The 24,063-nt window shown below is 37.0% G+C and overlaps 2 protein-coding genes across 6 annotated transcripts in view; one reads left to right on the plus strand and one right to left on the minus strand.

Moving 5' to 3' along the window:
• The window catches only part of LOC128218187 (uncharacterized), a 55,543-nt gene extending 35,918 nt beyond the window's left edge, over positions 1 to 19,625 (minus strand). The window contains exons 1-3 of one of the 3 annotated variants that reach the window (XM_052925773.1): positions 19,541 to 19,625; positions 10,611 to 10,961; positions 4,631 to 5,110 (exon numbers count right to left, since the gene is read on the minus strand). In XM_052925773.1, the coding sequence (XP_052781733.1) occupies positions 4,631 to 5,110; positions 10,611 to 10,961; positions 19,541 to 19,571 (862 nt within the window). In that variant the 5' untranslated portion in view covers positions 19,572 to 19,625. Of the gene's footprint in view, positions 1 to 4,630; positions 5,111 to 10,610; positions 10,962 to 18,421; positions 18,818 to 19,276; positions 19,504 to 19,540 lie in introns of those variants that run through there. The other 2 variants (XM_052925790.1, XM_052925782.1) reach the window with 2 other exon arrangements.
• LOC128218201 (protein C12orf4 homolog) overlaps positions 19,590 to 24,063 on the plus strand; it is a 29,071-nt gene continuing 24,597 nt past the window's right edge. For 2 of the 3 annotated variants that reach the window (XM_052925803.1, XM_052925820.1), the window contains exons 1-3: positions 19,842 to 20,149; positions 20,467 to 20,612; positions 22,472 to 22,653. In XM_052925803.1, coding sequence (XP_052781763.1) covers positions 19,990 to 20,149; positions 20,467 to 20,612; positions 22,472 to 22,653 — 488 coding nt within the window. In that variant the 5' untranslated portion in view covers positions 19,842 to 19,989. Of the gene's footprint in view, positions 19,718 to 19,841; positions 20,150 to 20,466; positions 20,613 to 22,471; positions 22,654 to 24,063 lie in introns of those variants that run through there. The other variant, XM_052925810.1, reaches the window with a different exon arrangement.

Below are 24,063 nucleotides of genomic sequence, written 5' to 3' on the forward strand. Positions count from 1 at the left end.
TACATGTGAAAGGGGAGTGAAGGTTTATGTGAACCCATGGTAATCTTAATATAACCGATACTGGCCCAGTTTTCCAGTAGTGCACCCCATCATTGACATCAAGGCCAGTCTGCAACTCATTACTGCGAAAATCTGCCGACATGTACTGCCCTGATATTGCTTTGACATTGTCATGACTTAGTGGTTCATGTTGACAATGAAATATGACAATATGCATGCTTTTTAAATCTTAAATGATGCAAATATAGACAAGTAATATTTTGTAATGGGCAATGAAACATTTACTTGCTTTATGTAAAAGGATTAACCCATGTTAAAGTCTAGAACCATTTCGATTAAAGAGTGAAGCACTTATAAATGAAAATCATAATAGTTGAGTGTCCTAGTTTCTAACTGTTGGATTAATACGCTATTGACACTAGGTCAACAAGGCAGACAGACCACAACAATGACCAACTTAAACACTTTGTATTATAGCCAAGGTCCCGGCTGACGCAACACTCTCTCAGGTTAAAACAGGGAGGGTTCACCAAGTGTACATACCACCCTTATCAAATGTGTCATAGGCTGAAAACGGCACACATGATATGTTTGAGCTAAACAGGTAAACTAGGCCAAAATCATGAGCTACGACCTATTTATCCTAGGTAGCTACGGGGAATAAACAAAGGTAAATACCACGACCACCCTACCACTCCTGTTTGGAATGTGACCGAAACTGGCATGTTATTTAAGGAAGTTGACAAGGAAATATGATAACGATTTGCTAAATATAACTTTAGGTAATTAAGATAATGGCATACATGCTGATACATAAATTTATTCATGAACAAATGACACGATTTTCAGTAATTTAAATAAATCTTTAATCTGACGACATGAAATAGAACATGTCCTTTTTGTGGACTACTGCTTGTATCTAGAATATGACTTTCAAAAGTCACATGCTTCTATTCTAGGACATATATATGACATGTAACAGCCAATTATTTATGGGTTATTTCAAAATGACAGCACTATCATGACTATAACAGAAATTTTGTACTTTCATGACCTTCCTAATTTTTTAGGTTAAAAAGTATGACATATTGAAATTAATACTAAAAGTAAACACATGGATACCACACCCCAGATTTTGACCTAGTGACAGCACCTTCAAATGAGTTTATCTAATATAAAGAGACAATACAGTGACCATTGTAAAATATAAAATGACTTTATTCTTATTTCCTCTATGAGAGCTGCAGATAAATAAAGATGACTGTAACAACAGCACAGGCAGATAAAGGAAACTGACTAAGAAAGTCTGGGAGAGATGAGTCAAAGTCCTAGTCACTTCCTTGAATCATAAGATAAACTCCTTGATAATTTCTCAGATTGAGTGTCAAGGATAGAGTTACGGGCAGGGTCAAGGTAAAGGGCAGAGTCAGGGTTATGGGAACGGCCATGGTTACGGGCAGGGGCATGGTTATAGGCAGGGTCAGTGTAACAGGCATTTGCATGGTTATAGGCAGGGGCGGGTTACGACAAGGGGCAAAGTTACGGGCAGGGGTAGTGTTACAGGCAGGGGTAGGGTTACCAGCAGGGGCAGTGTTACTGGCAGTGGCAGGTTAACCAGCAGGGGCAGTGTTACCTGCAGGGGCAGTGTTACAGGCAGTCACAAAATTATAGCCAGGGGCAGTATTTCCAGTAGGGGCAGTGTTACCGCCAGAGGCAGTGTTACCAGCAGGGGCAGTGTTACCGGCAGGGGCAGTGTTACCAGCAGGGGCAAAATTATAGCCAGGGGCAGTATTACTGGCAGGGGCAGTATCCTGGCCGGGGCAGTGTTACCGGCAGTGGCAAAATTATAGCCAGGGGCAGGGTAATAGGCAAGGGCAGGGTTACGGGCATGGGCACAGTTACGGGCATGAGTTACAAAGGAAAAATGATCTCTGCTGTTTTTCATGCTCACTCTACAATCAAATAATATTTCCAATGTTTTGAAATGTTAATGGTGTCTCCCTGATAAAAGTTTTGACCAACAGGTAGATTGTCCACACAAAACACAGACATGTTGCTGTATATTAAGTGTGCAAGCCTGCATGCACATGTTGAAGTGCAGTAGACAGAGGGGCAAAAAATGTGGTTATGCTGTATTAAATTTGTAAAATATTTTTTATTTAATGATTATATAAAAACATTGTACACATCAACCTGTGTATATTTAAAATAATTAAAATTGTCAATGAAAGTTTGTAATTACTTCAATTTTTTCTTACATTTATATATATATATAACAAGAAATTTTCATTGACCTGAATAGGGTCAGACTGAGGGATGTATCATACATATTTCATCAATACATGAGCCAGACAGTTTATTGGCCTAGATGCTCCATGGAGTGTGCAGGCGTGCATACACATGGTGAAGTGCAGTAGACAGAGGGGCGGAAAATATCTACCCAGCAGGCCATTATCATCTTTATAGCATCAGATTAATGAGGAAATCAAAATACATCATCGAAACAGGTCAAGGACAGATATGACAGAAAAGACTTAAGCAAAAACAAATGACAATACTGACAATCTAGACCGAGCATTTGTTCTTGTTTGAAGTAATTTTTACTACTGCACTCTGAAAAGGTCTTTTCTCTTTGGCAAATGGTATGGGTTTATACACTACAAACATACTCCAACAGTCAGCCAACACCATATGTGTTATTTCATCATCTTATTTTAACAATGAACAAAATCATGAAATCATGATGTACCTGTTAGACGCTGACTCAAACGACCTTCAAAACAGGGACATGAAAACATGGCTGCCATGAAAAAAAACATGGACACATGATTCATTGAACAGAAACCTCTTACAAATAAACTGTAATGTACTACACATTTTGTGTTTTTCTGTGTTTAAATATAGAAAACCTGTCTACATCGGCAGACATAATCTTGAAATAAAAAGATAAAGAAGCATTTGGACTAAAATCAAAATCGTTCATTGAAATTTATTTCAAGTGCAGCTTAAATATCATGCATCTTGGTGCATTTACGTTCAGCTCACAGACAACAAAGAACAGAAAAACATGAACTTTCAACCAGATTAAATAATAATTTTTATAGAACTAGGGCGCCGTTTAATTAAGAATCCAAGTACAAAAAATCCCCCACTGTTGAACGTAGGAAATTACTCCAAAAAGTCTTCATGTGGCATGTGGCCTGTCAAAAACATTTTGACTGTTGTATTCTTGGAATTATCTTCAAAGGTAAATGACACAGCTGTCAACACATGTAAATCTATAGAAGAAACAGTTCAACACTTGTACTTGACATTAACAAAATGTTATGACAAACTTGAAGCATGGGAGAAATGTGCAGAATTTCCAAATAGTACTGTCCAAAAGGCAAAGTAAGAAGTAAGATTTTGTGGAACACGAAAATTAGGGCCCTGAGTTACCACAGTATAATGACATTTCTTAAATCTGTACTTTTATGAATTTTACCTCTGGGTCATATTTATCAAATAGAAATGTCTGTATGCATGAAGCAATACTAAAGATGTGAGGTCATTGTATGCATGACAGACAAAGTCAACATGTTCACCACAAAGGGCGAAATATAAAGCTGAATATGTGGGCCGATGATTTACGTCATAGGCCGATAACAAATAAATAAAGGAAAGTGGCAAGATGACATTTTCAAAGCCTGAAAATGTACTTTGGCCTGTACCCATTTATATGCCGGTACACAAACCATTATTTATTCAAGGATGCTAGCCCATTTTTTTTTAGAATTCCAGGAGACAATAAAAATCTTTAGTATCAATAAAAGAAAGTTTTAATATTCTGGCATATCAATAATGTCATAAGTTATGGGATTCACTTAGTTACAATAATTTGATTAATATTTTACAAAATATTATCATAATGTATGTGGACAAAATGGCATTAAATATATATATATTTTAATTAATGAAAGTCCTTGGACATTGACAAAAAATGGAACTACTGCAAAACAAACCACTTGACCTGCGCACAAGTGAAGAATGTGCTCTATGCAGCGCTGGATGAGTAACATTTCAGCGGAATGTGGTGCACAATGTAAATCTTACTGCTGGAATGCAGCCGACTGAATTAATTGTCTGCAGAATGACGTCTACAATCTCAATCAAATAATCTAGTCTTTTATCTTATGTGAACGGAACTAGGGCAGACATGGACACTGTAATGCCTTTGCACCTGATGTCATGTGATGCAAGTTCTTAGAAAATAACTCATTTATCAAAGAAATTAAAGTATTTTTAACTCCTGACACAAAAATTACCAATAGAAACATTTTGTCCTATAAACTCATATTTTAAAGCTTTTTTTATTTAGTAGCTAATGCTTTCTTAAATCCATTCTTAAATCCATTTCAAAAACAGGTAAGGTTGGTTGGTTTTTTTCTTTAATTCATGTTGATGTAAGAAAGATGCCATCATTGGGAAATGGCGTTCAAGTAATCTTATATTCTGTTTTTGAACTACATTTTATAACACACACGTATTTCTTCTTTTTACCTACTAATTATAAAAATGGTATGGTCGGCGCCTATTTGGAAAGGCGTTTTGTCAGACAGGGAGTAAAATAACCAAGTAATGAATTACTCACCGGGTGATGAGACAGTTGAGCTCATCTCCTGCATGTGGAGTTGCGGTTCCCCTACTAGGGCCTCATGTCGCCTCTCTATTTCAAGGTGGATGGGAACTGGTAACCCATGCCCCATCCCTATGCCCGGTCGTGAAATTCCTACAGTACTGTGGACGCTGTGTGCTGGGTGAGCTCCCGGCAACACTCGTGGCCTTGAACTGTGGAATTGCGGACTGCCTCCCCGTGGCTGTAACTCGGGGTTTTGTGTGTCGGGAAGCTGATACTGATCCTCATCCTCTATAACACTTGGTCTGTTACTCTCATCTATTTCTAACTTCCTTTCCTCCATATTTGAAAGGCCAACCTGTAGTGCTGTATCCTCATCACAAGTATGTTCTGAAGTTTCGATTTCACTTTTATCATTTTTTGCACCAATGTTATCCCTCACTTTTGAAACATTTAATCCATTCAAAGTCTCGCCATGCCATTTTATGACCATATCTGGAAAGATAAAGGAAGAATATATATAAATTGATCAATAATGATGAAGCGTTACATTACATCCAAGGTTTTAAATGGCGAGACAACGTAAGTTCTTGGCATAAGCTTAAAAGGTAAAAAGTGAGAAGCCCAAAAGAAAAGGTGATTTCTCAATATGGAAACTGTGTCAATTGGTCTCAAAGAATTCAATAGCTTTGCAAGGAACTAATCTGGAACTTAAGCAACAACCCACACATGCTTCAAATTATTATTCATGCTGCTCCAGATTCCGCTCCCATCATGACAAGCAAATTGACACTCGTGACAAAAGCTGCCTTCTTGTCAAGTCTTGAAGCCAATATTGCCATGGGGATTAAAAGCCCTCTTGAAACTTTAAGCACACTATAAATTTTTGTTCATCTTCTTATAAATAAAGTGAAATCAATGAAGAAGCTTAAAGTGTTCAAAACGATGTTTTTCGATAATTGATTATGTTTAAAAAATCAAAAATCGGAAATGTCAACATCAGTGACTATCGATTGTGTCATATTTGATTATTGAACAGAACTGATATCCGTTTGGGCTTTGGATAGAAATGCTATTTTGGTACACAATTTAGATTTTGTGATTGTTACACTGTTGGATATAGAGAAATATATGAAAAGTATGTTGTGACAGATAACATTATTTTATATAGAGTGACTATTACTTTTCTCTGTATGGCATAAAAAGTCATATTGTGCTCATTTATAAGCATTCAAACATTGTTTTTAATACAATTAAGGTGCTTGTTTACTGGTTGCTGCGACCGTAACTATTACTTATAGCACTATGACTACTGGTTGTTGGCTCCTTAACTATTCCTTATAATAGAACTCGAACTACTGGTTGTTGGCACCTAACTATTACTTATTGCACCAGAACTACTGGTTGTCGGCACCTAACTATAACTTATTGCACTAGACTTACTGGTTGTCGGCACTTAACTATTACTTATTGCACTAGACTTACTGGTTGTCGGTACCGTAACTATTACTTATTGCACTAGAACTGCATGGGTCAAACCCATTCCTGCATACAGCACTTATACTGCACTGAAAATCGTTTTTTAGGCCAAACCTTGAGTGATTTGCACTGGATGGACCCTGCCCTAAATTTATGTTCAATAATGAGTTTAATCTTTGGTTTTGCACCTGTAGAGAAAGAAAGATTACAGCAGGAAACTTATTTACAAGGTTCCTGATTATTTTAGATAATATAGAGAAATGCTGTTAAGACATACCTCAAATTAAGCACTTCCTGACAATGTGCACGTTCATTGCAAAAACATTGAATAATTGCTACAATTTGTAAGGAGTAACAAGCCACCATTTTTATGTTTCCGTATGCTGCATGTAGGATGTTATGCATTTTATGTCATTCTCAGCATTACAGACATTGACCTTTTAACAAGATGGGTGTGGCTAGGCTGCAGTGAGAAACACCTACACTTGAAGTTACACCTGATAGATGCAAAAAAGATTTTATGCATTAATACCGTGAATGTACTATTAAATGTCCATGCCCGATAGACGCCCCAGGAGTCTTTTTGTGGATCTTTTGTTGATTCTTTTACATGAACAATGCATTTTTCTTCAGATAAAAAGTATACGGCCGCCATTTTAGTGCAACTGCTGATGTCATGCATATACAGAAAAATAACTATTGTATACATTTGAAAGATGCAATAAAATTGCCGGAAAGTTGCGTTTTGAATTTATTGAAGCCATGTGTTCAGTGGACCGTTTTATTGATTAACACAGCACGCTATGTATGCAGCTACAATATAGCGGATACGGATCGTTATTTTATGTTTTCGACGCGAATTCTGCGGCTTTTTTAAAAGTTGCTGAATGGGGAAAATTGTTCTCTTTTAGCATGCAGGTTTCTCAAAAAGACACACACGCACACTGTTTATTAGGACAAATACAGTATGTTTAACATATTTGACTTTAGTGATCAAAACAAAAAAGCATATGATTTGTGTTCAGATAAAACAAATACCAGCTATTAATTAAAAAAAAACATTTATAAAAGCAATGATTTTTTAACTGTGCACAATTCAAATACTTGTTTGCTTTGATCATTAAAGTCAAATAAGTCAACATAATTATGCATTAAAATTAAAAGAAAATTTACTTGCATCTATCAAGTGTGAACACATATTGTGCCCTATTAAAATAAACATATCGCATATTGGTATTAGCATTTGAGTATATAAGTTTGAATACTTTTTTATTTTAGCTCAATTGTAAAGATAGTTGTAAGCTGATTTATAATAATGAATCACCTCCCAGTCCAATTCCTAGGTTGATTAAAAAGCATTCCCTGTGTGGGGTTTGAGCCAACAACCTCTTGGTAGAGTGGAGGACACCTATACCACTAGACCACTTTTGTCCTGGTGAGGCTAGGACTCACAACCTCTTGGGTAAGATATGGAAACCTATAGTACTAGACCACCCTCAACCTCCTGGGACTCAGACCCACAACTTCTTGAGTGATAGGTGGACATCCTTACCACTAGACCACTCTCACCCGGGTGAGGCTCGGACCAACAACCTCTTGGATGAGAAATGGAAACCTGTAGTACCACTAGACCACCCTCATCCTGGTTGGGACTTGGACCTACAATCTCTTGGATGAGAGGTTGATTTCCTTACCACTAGACCACTCTCACCCTAATAAGGCTTGGACCAACAACCTCTTGGGTAAGAGGTAGACACCTATGCCACTAGACAACTCTCAACCTGATTGGGCTAAGACCCACAACCTCTTGGGTAAGAGGTAGACACCTTTACTACCGGACCACGCTCACCCTGGTGGGCTCCCACCCACAACCTCTTGGGTAAAAGGTAGACACCTTTACTACTGGACCACGCTCACCCTGGTGGGCTCCCACCCACAACCTCTTGGGTAAAAGGTAGACACCTTTACCAATAGACCACTCTCACCCTGGTGGGCTCCCACCCACACCCTTTGGGTAAGAGGTAGACACCTTTACTACTGGACCACGCTCACCCTGTTGGGCTCCCACCCACAACCTCTTGGGTAAGAGGTAGACACCTTTACTACTGGACCACGCTCACCCTGGTGGGCTCCCACCCACAACCTCTTGGGTAAAAGGTAGACACCTTTACTACTGGACCACGCTCACCCTGGTGGGCTCCCACCCACAACCTCTTGGGTAAAAGGTAGACACCTTTACCACTAGACCACTCTCACCCTGGTGGGCTCCCACCCACACCCTTTGGGTAAGAGGTAGACACCTTTACTACTGGACCACGCTCACCCTGTTGGGCTCCCACCCACAACCTCTCGGGTAAGAGGTAGACACCTTTACCACTGGACTACTCTCACCCTGGTGGGGCCCAGACCCACAACCTCTTGGGTGAGAGGTAGACACCTTTACCACTGGACCACTCTCACCCTGGTGGGGCCCAGACCCACAACCTCTTGGGTGAGAGGTAGACACCTTTACCACTGGACCACTCTCACCCTGATTGGGCTCAGACCCACAACCTCTTGGGTGAGAGGTAGACACCTTTACCACTGGACCACTCTCACCCTGATTGGGCTCAGACCCACAACCTCTTGGGTGAGAGGTAGACACCTTTACCACTGGACCACTCTCACCCTGGTGGGGCCCAGACCCACAACCTCTTCATTCGAAACCATTTTCCATCTCAGATGTTTATGAATGGTTTTACAATGTCAGAAATCATTACCTTTAACTATGCTCCAAGTGAATCACATAGTTATTTCAATTTAGCATTTAAATTTAATTACCCTACTCTTGTGAATCTTTATGCAATAATACACTTCACCAGTTAATTTTATGAAAGTAAAACAAAATAGACTTGAAAAAAAAAATACCATTAATTAGTACTATTATTTAAAATTTTACAAATTACTTCTACTGACTTCCGGCATACATCCAATGTTGTTTATGATGGCAAATGGCTGATATATTCCGAATGCAACCTCTTGTAAGAGAGGTGGAAAGCTAAACCACCCTTCTGACTATCAGTTTCTCACCTTTCAATAACCTGAGGTAACTTCAATCTTAGCATTGCCTAAATTGTTACCCTTGACCCTGACCTTGGTAGCAGGCGGTGGGATACACCCACAACCCACACTCGCAATAAACAGAAGTTATTACCAAGGTATGTATTTATCAAAATAATATCATACTATCATTATAGTCTAAAATATTAGACGTGTTTTACGGGATTCTTCCAATCCCTAACGTCTAAACGGATTAGTGCAAAAACTGGGGGTGTTTTAAAAATATTGAAATTGTTTTAAGTGAAGTATTTTATGGTTGAAATTGATCATAAAGGTTTATATTCATATATTACCATGTAAGTGAAAAGTTATTTTGCACCCTAACAAGCATTTAATGCATTAAAACATGTTGTTTACCTTTCCAATAAAACAAAAGTTGACTGACACAAACAACAATTATGCCAAGGGGAACAACTCGATCCAATTGTAATAACTCGGCCTCCTCCGACAAGCTTCGAGATAGACCTCGTTAATACAATCATAACAACTCGGCCATGGCCGAAATGTTCGGAGTGTTTTAAAATTGTCCCCTGAAGCCTTGCAGGTGCCCTTCATGTATATATCGTTATGTTTTGACAGAATGAAATGAAGAAAACCCATCAAACTCATAATTATAATAATAACAAATAAGTTGGATATTTATTTTTTTGTGTACGGAACTAATATAAAATAACATTATCTGGTAATATTTCTTGTTTTTATGTTATTTTATAGACGCAATATGCTTTAACCCGGAATCCCGATCGGAATAACTACCCACTTTTGATACTAAACAATTTGTACGTGAAGGATTTGCCATATCAAAAATAAAAAAAAATCCGTCAACTTACAATTATTGAGACTAACTATCATTACAATTCATCAATCATCAGATCGACATTGGTATCAGAGTGAATGCCTGGGCGGGTGGTGGACCTGAATTATTCAGTAAACTAAGTGTGATATAACCAAGTCTGACAGACAAAATAATCTAACAGTAACAGAGATGTACCACATTAAAGAATTAAGTAAATGGATATGCCATAACTGTCCTAGCCAGACAATATTTATTTTTATAGTTGGGGAACCAACAGACATATAATTTATGGCAAATAAAAGATTCCGATGAACAACACCATAACACCGCTCATTTACTGTCATGCCTTATTTCACCAGACATAACATCTATCACCAGGTCATAAAGCTACCAAAATAATGCTGATTTGTACTGTCTGACCTTCAACGATACATTTATTGTCCATGTCCACAAAAGATAAGCTTGTTTTTTTATATTTGCAGTCAAAATTAGCAAAAGCACTAAGCCAAACAATAACAATGGACTATTTGAAGTGCTGGATTTTTTCATTCTTAAAATCATTTGGGCATAAATGATTGAAATTAGGTCTTCAACAGTGATTTTTACCAATGCAAAGTATACCTTGTTGATGACTGTGTTCCTCCCTTATTGAGACATCACTGTCCTGTCTGGTGGCCGTGATCTCTGCCACCTGTCTGTTTGTCACTGTGTCAGGCTTTCTGACCCCTAGGGGGAGCTGCTTCCCCACCATGTTAACAGGCAATTTCTCAACCAGGTTCTGGTTTGGTTTCCCTACTGTGTTGGTCGGCAGATTCTCCACCAAAGAGGGCTTTGGTTTCCCTACTCTGTCTATATCACAGTCACCAGCTGCAGTGCCGGCCTCATGCTGTGATGGTTCTTTGCTGTGGTTTGAGCTGTCATGGCCGTCTCTGTCTGCTGTTGGTGTGGGTGGGGAGTGTGTTTTCTCATAGTCTGGAAGAAGAAAAGTTTTAATGTATAATTAAAAGCAAGCAGCAGACGATGCTTAATATAGTGTAGACATCTAAAGATTCAAGGCTTGGTTTGGAGGAATGATCTAAGAAAGATCGAAGGTGAGAGTGATATAGGGAAACAGGTGTTTGTCTCTCAACCATGAGGTCCTGGGTCAACTCACCTAGAGGTTTGTATCCGAGAAAAAGACTTTGAGATTAATAAGAGTATATCAATTAAACTAAGAGACGTCACAATAAGAAGAATGAAGTTTCTGTGATACAGAGAGGTTTAACCAGAAAAAGGGGCTTAAACCAAATTAAGCTTAAATTGATTAAATATCAATAAATGGTTGACTTCACATTTTCACATTGTAAGTATAAAGAGACAAAGCCTACATTTTACCAAAAGTCAACATGCAGAATGCACCCTTTAAAAACTGGTGCTGAACATAACATCAAATATCTGCATTCATCATAAAACTATTATGGATAACAATTATAAAAATTGTCAGGCAAAATGCCGTCTGTGCACAATTATAACACTAGTTCAGTATGATACATCTTCATATGACATTAAATGATACAGGACATTGAGTACAAATAAGACCATATATATTCACAGCAGGTACACTGTTTATTAAATAAAAATACATAACAAAAATTATTTGAACATGCCTATTTGAACATGCCTTACTGACTTAAAATGTGAATCGCTTATGCCTATGCGCACTGTTTACATAATTTGCGCATTAAACTTTTCTCCTCTGAACCTGTAAATAATCTAACCTCATTATGACTCAGTGTGGTGAACATGGTCTGATATATTCATTATGCACATTTAACATAAAAACCGAAGATCCGGGTCTCAATATAGCTGTGATGTGTTTGCCACTGTGTGGGCGTGCTTGTCGGCAACTCCCATCCTGAACATCCATACTGGAACACTCAAAACCCCAAAACCTTCATGTTACAGTACACTGACATTGACAGCTTTCTGGGTCGATTTCTAATACTTGCGCACGTTTACTCCTTACCTTCACCTACAATTGTTTATAATCATCTGATAACTATCAGTTACAAGCATTAACAACATAAACTAATGAATCTGAATGTTCAGAGCAAAAATTTAATGTATAAATGTACGATCATATTTTCTCAGGAATCCCCTTTTTATGTCCAGAAATGAAAAACATAGTTTCTAATTGGGGAAGAACTCTTGCTTCAACTGGTTCAGTGTCAGGAACCCAATCTATATATATGTCGGGATCCATATCTATGTGTATGTCAGAAACCAGGGCTATGTGTATGTCAGAAACTAGTGATATGTGTATGTCAGAAACCAGTGCTTTGTGTATGTCAGGATCCAGATCTATGTGTATGTCAGGATCCAGATTTATGTGTATGTCAGAAACCAGTGCTATGTGTATGTCTGAAACCAGTGATATGTGTATTTCAAAAACTAGTTGTATGTGAATGTCAGGAACCAGATCTATGTGTATGTCATAAACCAGTGCTATGTGTATGTCTGAAACCAGTGTTATGTGTATGTCAGAAACCAGCGCTATGTGTATGTCAGAAACCAGTGTTATGTGAATGTCAGAAATCAGTGCTATGTGTATGTCAGAAATCAGTGATATGTGTATGTCAGGAACCCGATCTATGTGTATATCAGGAACCAGATATATGTGTATGTCAGCAACCAGTGTTATGTGAATGTTAGGAACCAGATCTATGTGTATGTCAGAAACCAGTGATATGTGTATGTCAGAAACCAGCGCTATGTGTATGTCAGAAACCAGTGTTATGTGTATGTCAGAAATCAGTGCTATGTGTATGTCAGGAACCCGATCTATGTGTATATCAGGAACCAGATATATGTGTGTGTCAGAAACCAGTGTTATGTGAATGTTAGGAACCAGATCTATGTGTATGTCAGAAACCAGTGATATGTGTATGTCAGAAACCAGTGTTATGTGAATGTCAGAAACCAGTGTTATGTGAATGTCAGAAACCAGTGATATGTGAATGTCAGAAACCAGTGTTATGTGAATGTCAGGAACAAGAGCCTTGGGTATGTCAGGATACCGATCTATGTGTATGTCAGGAACCAGAGCTATGTGTATGCCAGGTACCAGAACTATGTGTATTCAGGAACCAAAGCTGTGTACATGTCAGGAACCAAGAGATATGTGTATGTTAGAAACCAAGAGCTATGTGTTTGTAACAAACCACACTTACTGACCCAATTGTCTGATGTTAGAAACCTATAGCATACCAAGTTGCTCAAAAGTTATATGACAGCATTGACCTTCATAGCAATTACATTAAACTGTTGTTATTCCGAAGTACAGATTTGGCTATAACACACAGCTGTATCTATACTTTTGGTGCCAAAAATGCAACTTCAGTTGTATACTAATAAACAAAATATTGTTGTATTTTATAGCTATAAATATAGATACAGTTATAATTTAAGACTACCATTGTATTTTAAACCCATTGACCCACTTATTGTTTTCCGAGATTACAGAAATTAACCTACTGTCTTGTGTCAGGAACGAGATCTATTGACCCTTTTATTATATGTCAGAGATTACAGCTATCAACCAACTGTCCTGTGTCAGGGATTACAGCTATTGACCAACTGTCCTGTGTCAGGGATTACAGCTATCAACCATCTGTCCTGTGTCAGGGATTACAGCTATTGACCAACTGTCCTGTGTCAGAGATTACAGCTATTGACTAACTGTCCTGTGTCAGGGATTACAGCTTTTGACCAACTGTCCTGTGTCAGGGATTACAGCTATCAACCATCTGTCCTGTGTCAGGGATTACAGCTATTGACCAACTGTCCTGTGTCAGAGATTACAGCTATCAACCAACTGTCCTGTGTCAGGGATTACAGCTATTGACCAACGGTCCCGTGCAGGGCTTCTAAAAACTGGCAATTTGCCGGTCTGGACTGATTTTGACCAGGCCAGACCGTTTTCAGTTTCAAAAAGTGTACAAAAATCGGTCCAAAATTTTTCTCATTTTTTTATAATTTCGGTCCGAAATGACTAAGACAGCAAAAGTTGTAGAAATTGTAATATACAAACATTCATGGGTCATTCACACATTCAAAACTACCCCCAATAGGTCATAAAGGTGTCTTAGTTACCATGAGACCGATGCGACCAGCTGCTTTTTCCCCTACGCTGATCACTCTATAACCTATCTGTTAATTAGCAGACGCCTGCAATCAGTCCAATCACGTGATTTGGTATTGACAGAAGACACAATTAAACAAACTATGTGTTTATTATGTGCTTGCTGATTAAGTGTTAAAATAGGTCCATATTTTCACATGGCAATATGCTATGTCGTTGTCGATCATTACATGATATATCTGTTTGTTGATTACCAAACGGTTCAACTTAAATTGTAATAAAGAACCATTGCTGGTTAAAAACAGTTTTAAAGATAAATGCATTTGTCATTGTTAATCCGTGAAAGCATTAAAAATCCGAATTAATTAATTAATTGATTAACTACATAGTCTGAAAGCTGAGTGCACCACTTACATCATATTAATTCGCAGTAATGAAATATCGTTGACGATATCACACTTTAATATAGCTCGTTGCCCCGATTATAAATCTAGATATATATTATTAACAGCCACAGTTAATTATGATCGCAGTCTTTCTTGTTAGAAACGCCGCAGAACTCGATGAGAATCTCATTTGAATTAAGCTTGTATCAATGACTATCTGCATCGGCTATGCTGGCTCTAGAGCCCTCTTACAAATTGCCACATCGCAAAAAAATATTGACAGAAAACATGTCGCGAAAATGTGTGACATTTCTATATAGTCGGATTATTGAACAGGTCTTTTTTTTGAGGGCCAAGTCCGGACCAATTGAGGTTCCAAAATTTTAGAAGCCCTGGTCCCATTTAAAGAACGAGACATATTGACTCACTTATTGTATGTGAGAGATAACAGCTATCGACCAACTGTCCTGTGTCATGGATTACAGTTATTAACCAACTGTCCCCTGTCAGGAGCGAGACATATTGACTTAATATTGTATGTCAGGGAGAAGAGCTAATGACCAACCATCCTGTGCCAAGGATTACAACTATTGACCAACTGTCCTGTGTCAGGGAATACAGCTATTGACCAACTGTCCTGTGTTAGGAACAAGACCTATAGACCAACTGTCCTGTGTCAAAGATAACAGCTATTGACCAACTGTCCTTTGTCAGAGATTACAGCTATTGACCAACTGTCCTGTGTCAGGGATTACAGCTATTGACCAACTGTCCTGTGTCAGAGATTACAGCTATTGACCAACTGTCCTGTGTCAGGGATTACAGCTATTGACCAACTGTCCTGTGTCAGGATTACAGCTATTAACCAACTGTCCTGTGTCAGGGATAACAGCTATTGACCAAATGTCCTGTGTCAGGGATTACAGCTATTGACCAAATATCCTGTGTCAGGGATTACAGCTATTGACCAACTGTCCTGTGTCAGAGATTACAGCTATTGACCAACTGTCCTGTGTCAGGGATTACATCTATTGACCAATGTCAAGGATTGCAGCTGTTAACCAACTGTCCTGTGTCAGAGATGACAGCTATTAAATAACTCTCCTGTGTCAGAGATAACAGCTATTGACCAACTGTCTTGTGTCAGGGATTACAGCTATTGACCACCTGCTCTGTGTCAGGATTACAGCTATTAACCAACTGTCTTGTGTCAGGGGTTACAGCTATTAACTAACTGTCCTGTGTCAGAGATTACAGCTATTGACCAACTGTCCTGTGTCAGGAATTACAGCTATTGGCCAACTGTCCCGTGTCAAGGATTACAGCTATTAACCAACTGTCCCTGTCATGGATTACAGCTATTGGCCAACTGTCCTGTGTTAAGGATTACAGCTATTGGCCAACTGTCCTGTGTCAGAGATTACAGTTATTGACCAACTGTCCCTGTCAGGGATTACAGCTATTGACCAACTGTCCTGTGGCAAGGATTACAGCTATTAACCAACTGTCCCTGTCAGGGATTACAGCTATTGACCAATTGTCCTGTGTCAAGGATTACAGCTATTGACCAACGTCCCTGTCAGGGATTACAGCTATTGACCAACTGTCCTGTGTCAAGGATTACAGCTATGGACCAACTGTCCTGTGTCAAGGATTACAGCTATTGACCAACTGTCCTGTACCAGAAACAAGACCAATTGATCTATGTTTCCTTTGCCCAGGATCACAGCTGTTCACCTCTTGTCCTTTGTCACGAAATCATAACTATTTTCCAACAATGCTGGTTGCTGTTTCAATGCTGGTTGCTGTTTATGTAAAACTTTTTAAATTCTCTTTTTAATCAACCAAAATTGATAGTGTTTAATACTCCGATGCCGTTTTGAAAATAAAGTTTTTCAGAAAAATGTTAACTACTTCAGTACTTGAGAACAATATATTTATTTATTAATTAATTAATTTATTTATTTGTTCTTTGGTATCTCTGGCACTTTTGTATCTGACATGCAATTTTATTGACAGATCTGAAACATTAATATCAAATAAAAATAATTATAAGAAATTAAGACATTTTTTGAGATTGGAGTTACCTGGTATTTGAATACTCTCATCATACTACCAAATAAAGTCAAAAATCTTAAAAGAAAACATTTAAAAAAGAAAGAAAAAACGTGAGAATTTCTACTAACAAACTCTCTTGCAAAAAAATATGGCTTTTTGTTTCTTGATATATTGCTACGAAATGTGACAAACATACAGAAGCTTTACTATATCATAATTTTAATATATATATATAACCAATAATTAAACTGATTATCCTTTTAAAAAGTTTAACTGCTTTTAGTTTCCAAAAACCTTAGAAAAAAAATTAACAAACATCTTAAGCCGACATAAAAGGCAATCACGTGATCAAATGCATTATTGCGCAAATCACATTGAGCATGCGCAAAATCCGTCCGCGATGGTAATTTGCATATAACTAACTGCTGGTCTAGAAAAGCTAAAACTAAGGATGATTGTTTTAGATAATAAAGAACTTATATGGCAATGTCTTTGAAAGATTTTAAGTTATTCCAGAAGCAAGTCAAGAAAACGGAGTCTGGTATATTTTTTGACACTGCACAGTGAATATATAGCATGTTTCAAGTCTAGACAACCAATCCAATTATTGACAGCAGACAGAGATAACAACCTAGGATGTAAATAATTACCAAGGTTTCCTGAAAATAACACTGCAAGTATTTATGGGTGCAGGGAAATGGTGGGGAGACAGACTGATCACTAAATGGGGCAGCACAAGAATGAATAACTTACTTCACAGTGTCATGGTACCCCCAAGTCATTTTAAATCACCAACTAAAGTTTAAAACAATGTTATTCTACAGTAAAAAAACCACACCCACATGACTAGAATAATTATGATATCAAACAAAGCTATTAAAAGTTGAAATTTTTCATCTTTTTTTTATTTTTATTTGAATTTGCAGTACTGTTATTATTCAAACATTCTTGATTTTTTTTAAATACATGTATACACATCATTTGATCACCATCAAAGGACAGATATAAATTATTGGGAATCTAAAATTTTATCAAATTTAAAACAGCTCTTATTATCAATATGAATCTTTCAGCAAGCTAAAACTCAGGCATATGAAATTAATAATATTACATCAACACTTTAATCATATAATTAATATGTTTGAGTCCCAAAATTTTCCAAAGGTCGTTAACTTCAAACCATGTAACTTTTTTATATATTGGGCTATCCTATGTGCAATAATGTGGATTCGGATGCCTGTTAGCCCCATATCATTTCAGGTTTATATTATAAACTAAGAGAAAGAATATGTTAAAATTATCACTTCTAATATTACAAGCTTGTTTTGTCTTCAAATATTGCAAATTAGTTCATTTCATGTTAAATATAGAAAAAAATCAAACTATGTTTTTGGTATTTTTTTATATATATATTTTAAGTAATCCACAAGCAATGCGCTTTGCAGTGAAACACAAATGATATGTGATCACCAGGCATCAGAATTTTACAATAATGCTAATAATGGCTTAATAAAAAATAACAATCTTATTGTACATTGAATATTATACCTATTAAATCATATTTTACAAAATATTATTTTCAGATTATTTTGCTGCATAAAATACATTTAAAGGTAATTTGTTATTTTATTTTAGCAGTGGTTGCAACATTAATGTTGTGAGAAATTTGCACAAATACCACCAAAAAAAGACATTTAATTTGTATATTTGACCGATTTAATTTTCAGATAAAACGTTAATGAGGGATTAGTAGAATCCAGGAAATAATGTCTTATAGTTTCATTTTAATAACATCTGGTACTAAAACCTGGTCAGGCATGATTTTCTATCTCATTTAATATCGTAAAATAAAACTTATTTTGGCATACCTTTCTTGTCTGTTGTTAAATCCATAGTTATTTTCTCTTTGAATAGTTTGTTATTTACATGTAACACATGCCACACCAACTAAATCTAGGCCAATTTCATCAAAGTTTATATGCATTTTGCAAGTGCATGTTCATAAGCATACGCATGCGCAATAACGGATGTACTGGATCACACATTTTAAAGACACACATTTTTTGTTCTTTCCATTTAAATATTGTTAATTTTTTATATGATCAATTTAATACTACACAACTTTTAGAACTATGACACTATTATTCAACAAAGACACTGAGTGACTGCCGATTGCCGATCTATCATAGACAGTACTATACGTTCTCACACATGCCACTGCACATGTGCATAACAAGTGCAGGGCGGAAGATACAACTGTTATATAAAGTTCAATGAGCAGAAATTTCTAGACAGTTAAAATCTAATTATGAATGAATTGCGAAATGCTGTGTACAAAATTATTGCTTAAGTTGTATCATTACTTGACAAGCCTTACTTTCGTGTATATACCACTTTAATACCCACATCTTTCCAACACACACACACACACACACCCAAAGAAGTATTCAGACTTCTGAATTGTTATGTTGAAAAAGAAAAAAAATGGTTTAAAACCTTCAACAAAGTAAATATACATTGTAACATTACACATGCTGTCATTTTGAACGGTCTCTGTAGTGATCTAGACCCATAGACTGACTCATCTGACCATTTTACCCAATGACTGACTGACTGGCTGACAGTACTTTCACATATATAAGAAGTTTTAATGCTGTAACTTTCAAAAGAAAGTAGACCAACGGCAAATAGCAAAAGCAGACAAAAATGAAATACTACTGTACCTGTATTATCTATTAATTAGTTTGAAATTATTATCCTTTTAATGAGCGACACATCCTATGTAGTTGAAATAAATGCCAGACGACCTATTTTAGGAACAAAGCAAAACACACAAGCAACTATGAGGCATGTCAATACACATTTACCCGCTAACACATAACGTTTTTAAAATTGAAAAGCAAAATGAGTATTTAAGAATTTCATTTTCAGAATACTGGCAACACTTTCACAAGTTTAACTGAAAAACTATGAATAAACGTCCATACCGGTTGAAGCAGACAGCGTGTTTTCATCCATTATTGACCGACTTTTACCCCGAGATCGGCCTATTTTTTGACGTCACAGTCTGTATCACTCAGACGCACACGGACTGGAAAACTCCCACCTTTCGCTTGAAAATTAGGCAAAACTTCATTTATGTTCTTTAAAATAATGTTACAAGGGTATGAATATGATTATTTCTTTTTAGAAGAAGTTAACTTTTTGTTTTTTTTTAACAGAGCCGTTTTATGACTCAAATGTAAAAAAACATTACATCAATGTCAACAGACGCTTATTAGATATATATCAAGAAAATATGGTAGCATCTTAACATTTTTCTAAGGAGAAGGTTATTTTTAACTCAACTGCTGTTAAAAAAGTGTGCTGTTTGCAATTTTAAATGATCCATCAATTTCAGTCCGATGTAGAAAGAGGTAGTTGAGTCCAGGCAGATATGCCACTTTCTGTGGAGAAGGAGTTCACATATGTGTTCACCAGTAAGGATGTGGAATCAGTGCTACGTGTTCCTGTCAAAATTCCATACCCTCAGGACGCCAGAGACCTGACAGGAAGACTCGTCTTCGAACATAACCTACCCTGCTATATTGAAGATGGTTTGTTTTTTCTTTAATACAGTAAACATACATCAACATGTATATCATATTCAGAATTTATATACACATGGTATGTAAATGTATTTGTTTCATTTTAACCTAAAAAAAGATATGACAGATGTTTCTCTAGAGGTTGCAAAGTGAAATCAATGTACTACATCACTATGTCTGCTAATGTATCTAACGAAAATGGTGATTTTTATATATTATACAATTTGCAAGTTAAATTATCGAATCGGAACAGGATTTCATTGTAGTTAATTAAAACACAGACATCTGAATGGTTTTCTCTATTTATTAATTATTTATCATTACAGACCTTTGTACAAAGATTGAAAAGTTTATATCTGTTGAGACGAGCAGACTGTCAGATGAGAATGCGAATGAGGCCCTGGAGAGAGTGCGGTGTGGGGAGGTGGATGTAGAAAGCCTTGCACAACAGTGGGAAACAGTCTTCGTGCAGGTAGGTGGTAAACAGTACAGAATAAATGGGTCCTACAAAGTGCTCAGAGGAAGGTATTAGGATCCCCTTGTGTCTGGTGATGTGTTCTAATTTTTCATTTAAAATTGCTCAGAGAAATGATTTCCATGCAGAACAACATGGCAACAAAAAGGAAAATCTTTGAAAAGTCATCTTGTCCAAAACCATTTGGCCAAGCGATTAGATATTATTTTTGTTAAGTAGTATTGATCAGTGGTTTTGTGACACTTGGTGACAGTGTTTATCGGTATAATGTAAATATGTGATGCCTTCGCAGGAGAGATTCGTGGTGGTACGCATATAACCGCGTTCATCTGCTGCTACTAAATACAACTTCTGAAAACATGCATATCGCTGCGATGGGGCTTTGCGGCGACATGCAGGTATTTTAACAGGTGCCTAGGGTACAAAAAGAAGATTGTAAATTGTACCTGGCTCGAATAATAGCTTTCACCCGATTTCAATGCTAAACAAACTCATACCCCACACTTGATAATAAGGTTGCTGGAAAAGTGAGTGTTTATTAAAGTATTTTTGGAAATAATTTAATTGATACTAAAATAAACCTGCGAAAGGGCTTTTATTATTTGAATAAAATGGCAAAAGCATCTGAAAACTTTCAGTTGCAAAGCAAAGTGATTTGTTCAAGTATGTATGAGTTTGCTAAAACTGACAAAAATTGTCTTTATAGAATAGGAACAAGGAAATTGAAAACAGCAACCTTAATTACTGTAAGTTTACACTATGCAATGCTGTGTATAGTGTTGACTCAAGTTCAAGTTCAAAGGGGCAAATTATAGAAATGAACGCGGTGTGCGATATGTGATATATCGCGGGGTATAGTGAAAAATAGATTTAAAGGATAATATCCGCGGTAAGGAACAATATCGGTGATTAGCAAAATCTGCAAAAAAACATGTGGTTGGTAGTGTATCTCTTTTTGCAGGGTCTCCGCCAGGCCTTTATAACTTGTTAGGGCCGACACGCCTTCCTCCGGTGAGGCTTATTACCGACATGCATTAATTGCCTTATGTGCCTTAATCCCTAAGGTTGTCCAAGTGATAACTCAACAATGCCTGTACCTAGGTCATCAAACTTGACATGGAGGCTCATTCTGACCAGTAGATGACCCCCAGTAATTTTAGAAGTCATTGGGTTAAGGCCAGAGTGACCTTGAATGTGAAAAGGTTGTCTGAGTGATAACTTGACAATGCCTGCACCTATGGCCTTCAAACTTAACTTGGAGGTTGGGCCTGACCAGTAATTGACCCTATTGATTTTAGGGTCAAAGTCACAGTGACCTTGAACGAAAAAAACTTGTCCTTGTGACGCAACAATGCGTGCGCACATGGCCGTCAAGATACGGGAAATGACTAGTAGATGACCCCTATTGATTTTGAGGTCATAGAGTCAAAAGTCAAGGTCACAACTCATATTGGTCAGTAAAATTTATGTCATATTTACTTATTCCTTGCTGCTAAAAGCATACATGTTTATCTGTAAATACCAGTCATCATCTGAACATGATTAAAAACTGTGCCTACTATCCTCACACTTTGAATGGTCATAATCTTAAAACTGCCTCAAAGGCATCCAATGTCAATGACAAGTCAGCTATCATTCCAGGCCATGCATATTTCATTTAATTGTCCAAATATTCCTGACAACATGGCAGGGGGCATAATGTTGGACAAACATCTCTTGTTTAAAAATGTTAAAATGTTACACACAGAGTTGTGAAGATACTCAGTATTTTTAAATTGCCTACCTGTATAAAAAAGTAAACCAAACAGATATGACTATGAAATGGAATACATACACAAATTGTTTACTTACGACAGGAGGTGAAGCAGTTTGCGCCGGCGGAGGAGGTGAGCAGTGAGCAGCATTTCTCGGAGGTATACCACACCCTGATTCATTCCCCGGCGCTAGAGACGCTCCTAAACCTGGAACACACATATGCCCTTACTATCGAAGATCTTATACATCAACGTGACAAGGACCTGCAGCACCTCGAACAGGAGTGAGTATCGGCCTGTGGCAGTTTTAATTGTTTTAACCAGTCTCTAGTAAACAGTCAATAGTAGCGATTACAGTACACTGGGGCCCGTTTCAATAACGAGTTCAATTGATTTAAGTTGTAACTTAAAATGATCTCGAGTGACATATTTATGTCATTTTGCTGCATAGGTGTGTAAATTTAACTTAGGCTTATACTAAAAGGAACACAAAGTTAATTAAATAAAAAATATCAACTTGTTGACGTTTGTGATGTTCCTGCAGATTTAAGATTGTTGAAGTTACGACAAGATCCTTCACTGAAGTGTGCTCCAGTATTGTTTCATAATATTGTTTCGTATTGCTATGTTGTTAGCAGAATCCAATCCTAGGCTGGTGTGTTACACATGTTCGCCTCATACCAAAATGTGCTGTCCAAAGCAGACATGTGAATTCTACCTGTGGTAGGTAAAATCTACCACTTTTGAAACACCTCTTCAGCTCTACAATTGAAATCTACCAATAATCATAAAAAAATCATTTGTTCTTGAATTTGTATCAACATAAAGAAAGATCATAAAATTGTCATAACATTTCTGCAGTCATCTTGTCACGCATTGCTGGAGAACAGAGATTAACGCCATGTGTCCGCCATGATCGTACCAATAAGCATAATCAGCGTGTATTTGTTCATTGTTCATTGTACAATACAGTGTTAACTTAATGCACCCACAGTAAGTTCAAAGGTCTTAATAAATAAAAAAACAAGCCTTTTAATTTGTTCGCACCTAATGGAAATTGTGAGACAAGCATGTGCGCGCCATCGATGGCCGTAAAGACATCACTTATTTTCCAATAGCATATGTTTGATATATTTGACTATTTCACGGGCCGGATCGAACCGGTTCCTGCTGTTGTTGCGCGTTCGCATCGTGTTTAAAATGCATTGTTTTACAAAATAAAAACAAAAAGCACAATTCATATTTGTATTTTTTATTCATTTCTGGGGGGAATTGATTACCTTTTTTTTGGAAAATTTGACTATTTTTTGGGAAAATTGGACGATTTTCGGCGAGGGGAAACAGCCGTTATTCGGCGGTAAATTTCACGAAAAAAAATCACTGAATATTAAAGGTCAAGGTCACACAAAGGCCATTCGCGAAAATTCCTAGTTTTTTTTTAGTCAAAACTGATTATTACTTGGTCATGCATTTGGGAAAAAAAATTGTTTGGCAAAAATTTTGAATCATGACAAATTCTAGTGATACACTTGAACTGTCCTTGGTAAAATTCCTTGGATTTTGGGACTTTAGTCAAATAATAGACCAGGGCTAAATTTTGCACCAAGGTGCTCTTGTTTTAACTGTGGAAGCATATGAACCTTTTAGAGTTTCCCTTCTCCATCTGTAATTTTGTCTGTCACATATAATTTAAT

Source organism: Mya arenaria, chromosome 2 (genome assembly GCF_026914265.1).
Source record: "Mya arenaria isolate MELC-2E11 chromosome 2, ASM2691426v1".
Taxonomy (NCBI): domain Eukaryota; kingdom Metazoa; phylum Mollusca; class Bivalvia; order Myida; family Myidae; genus Mya; species Mya arenaria.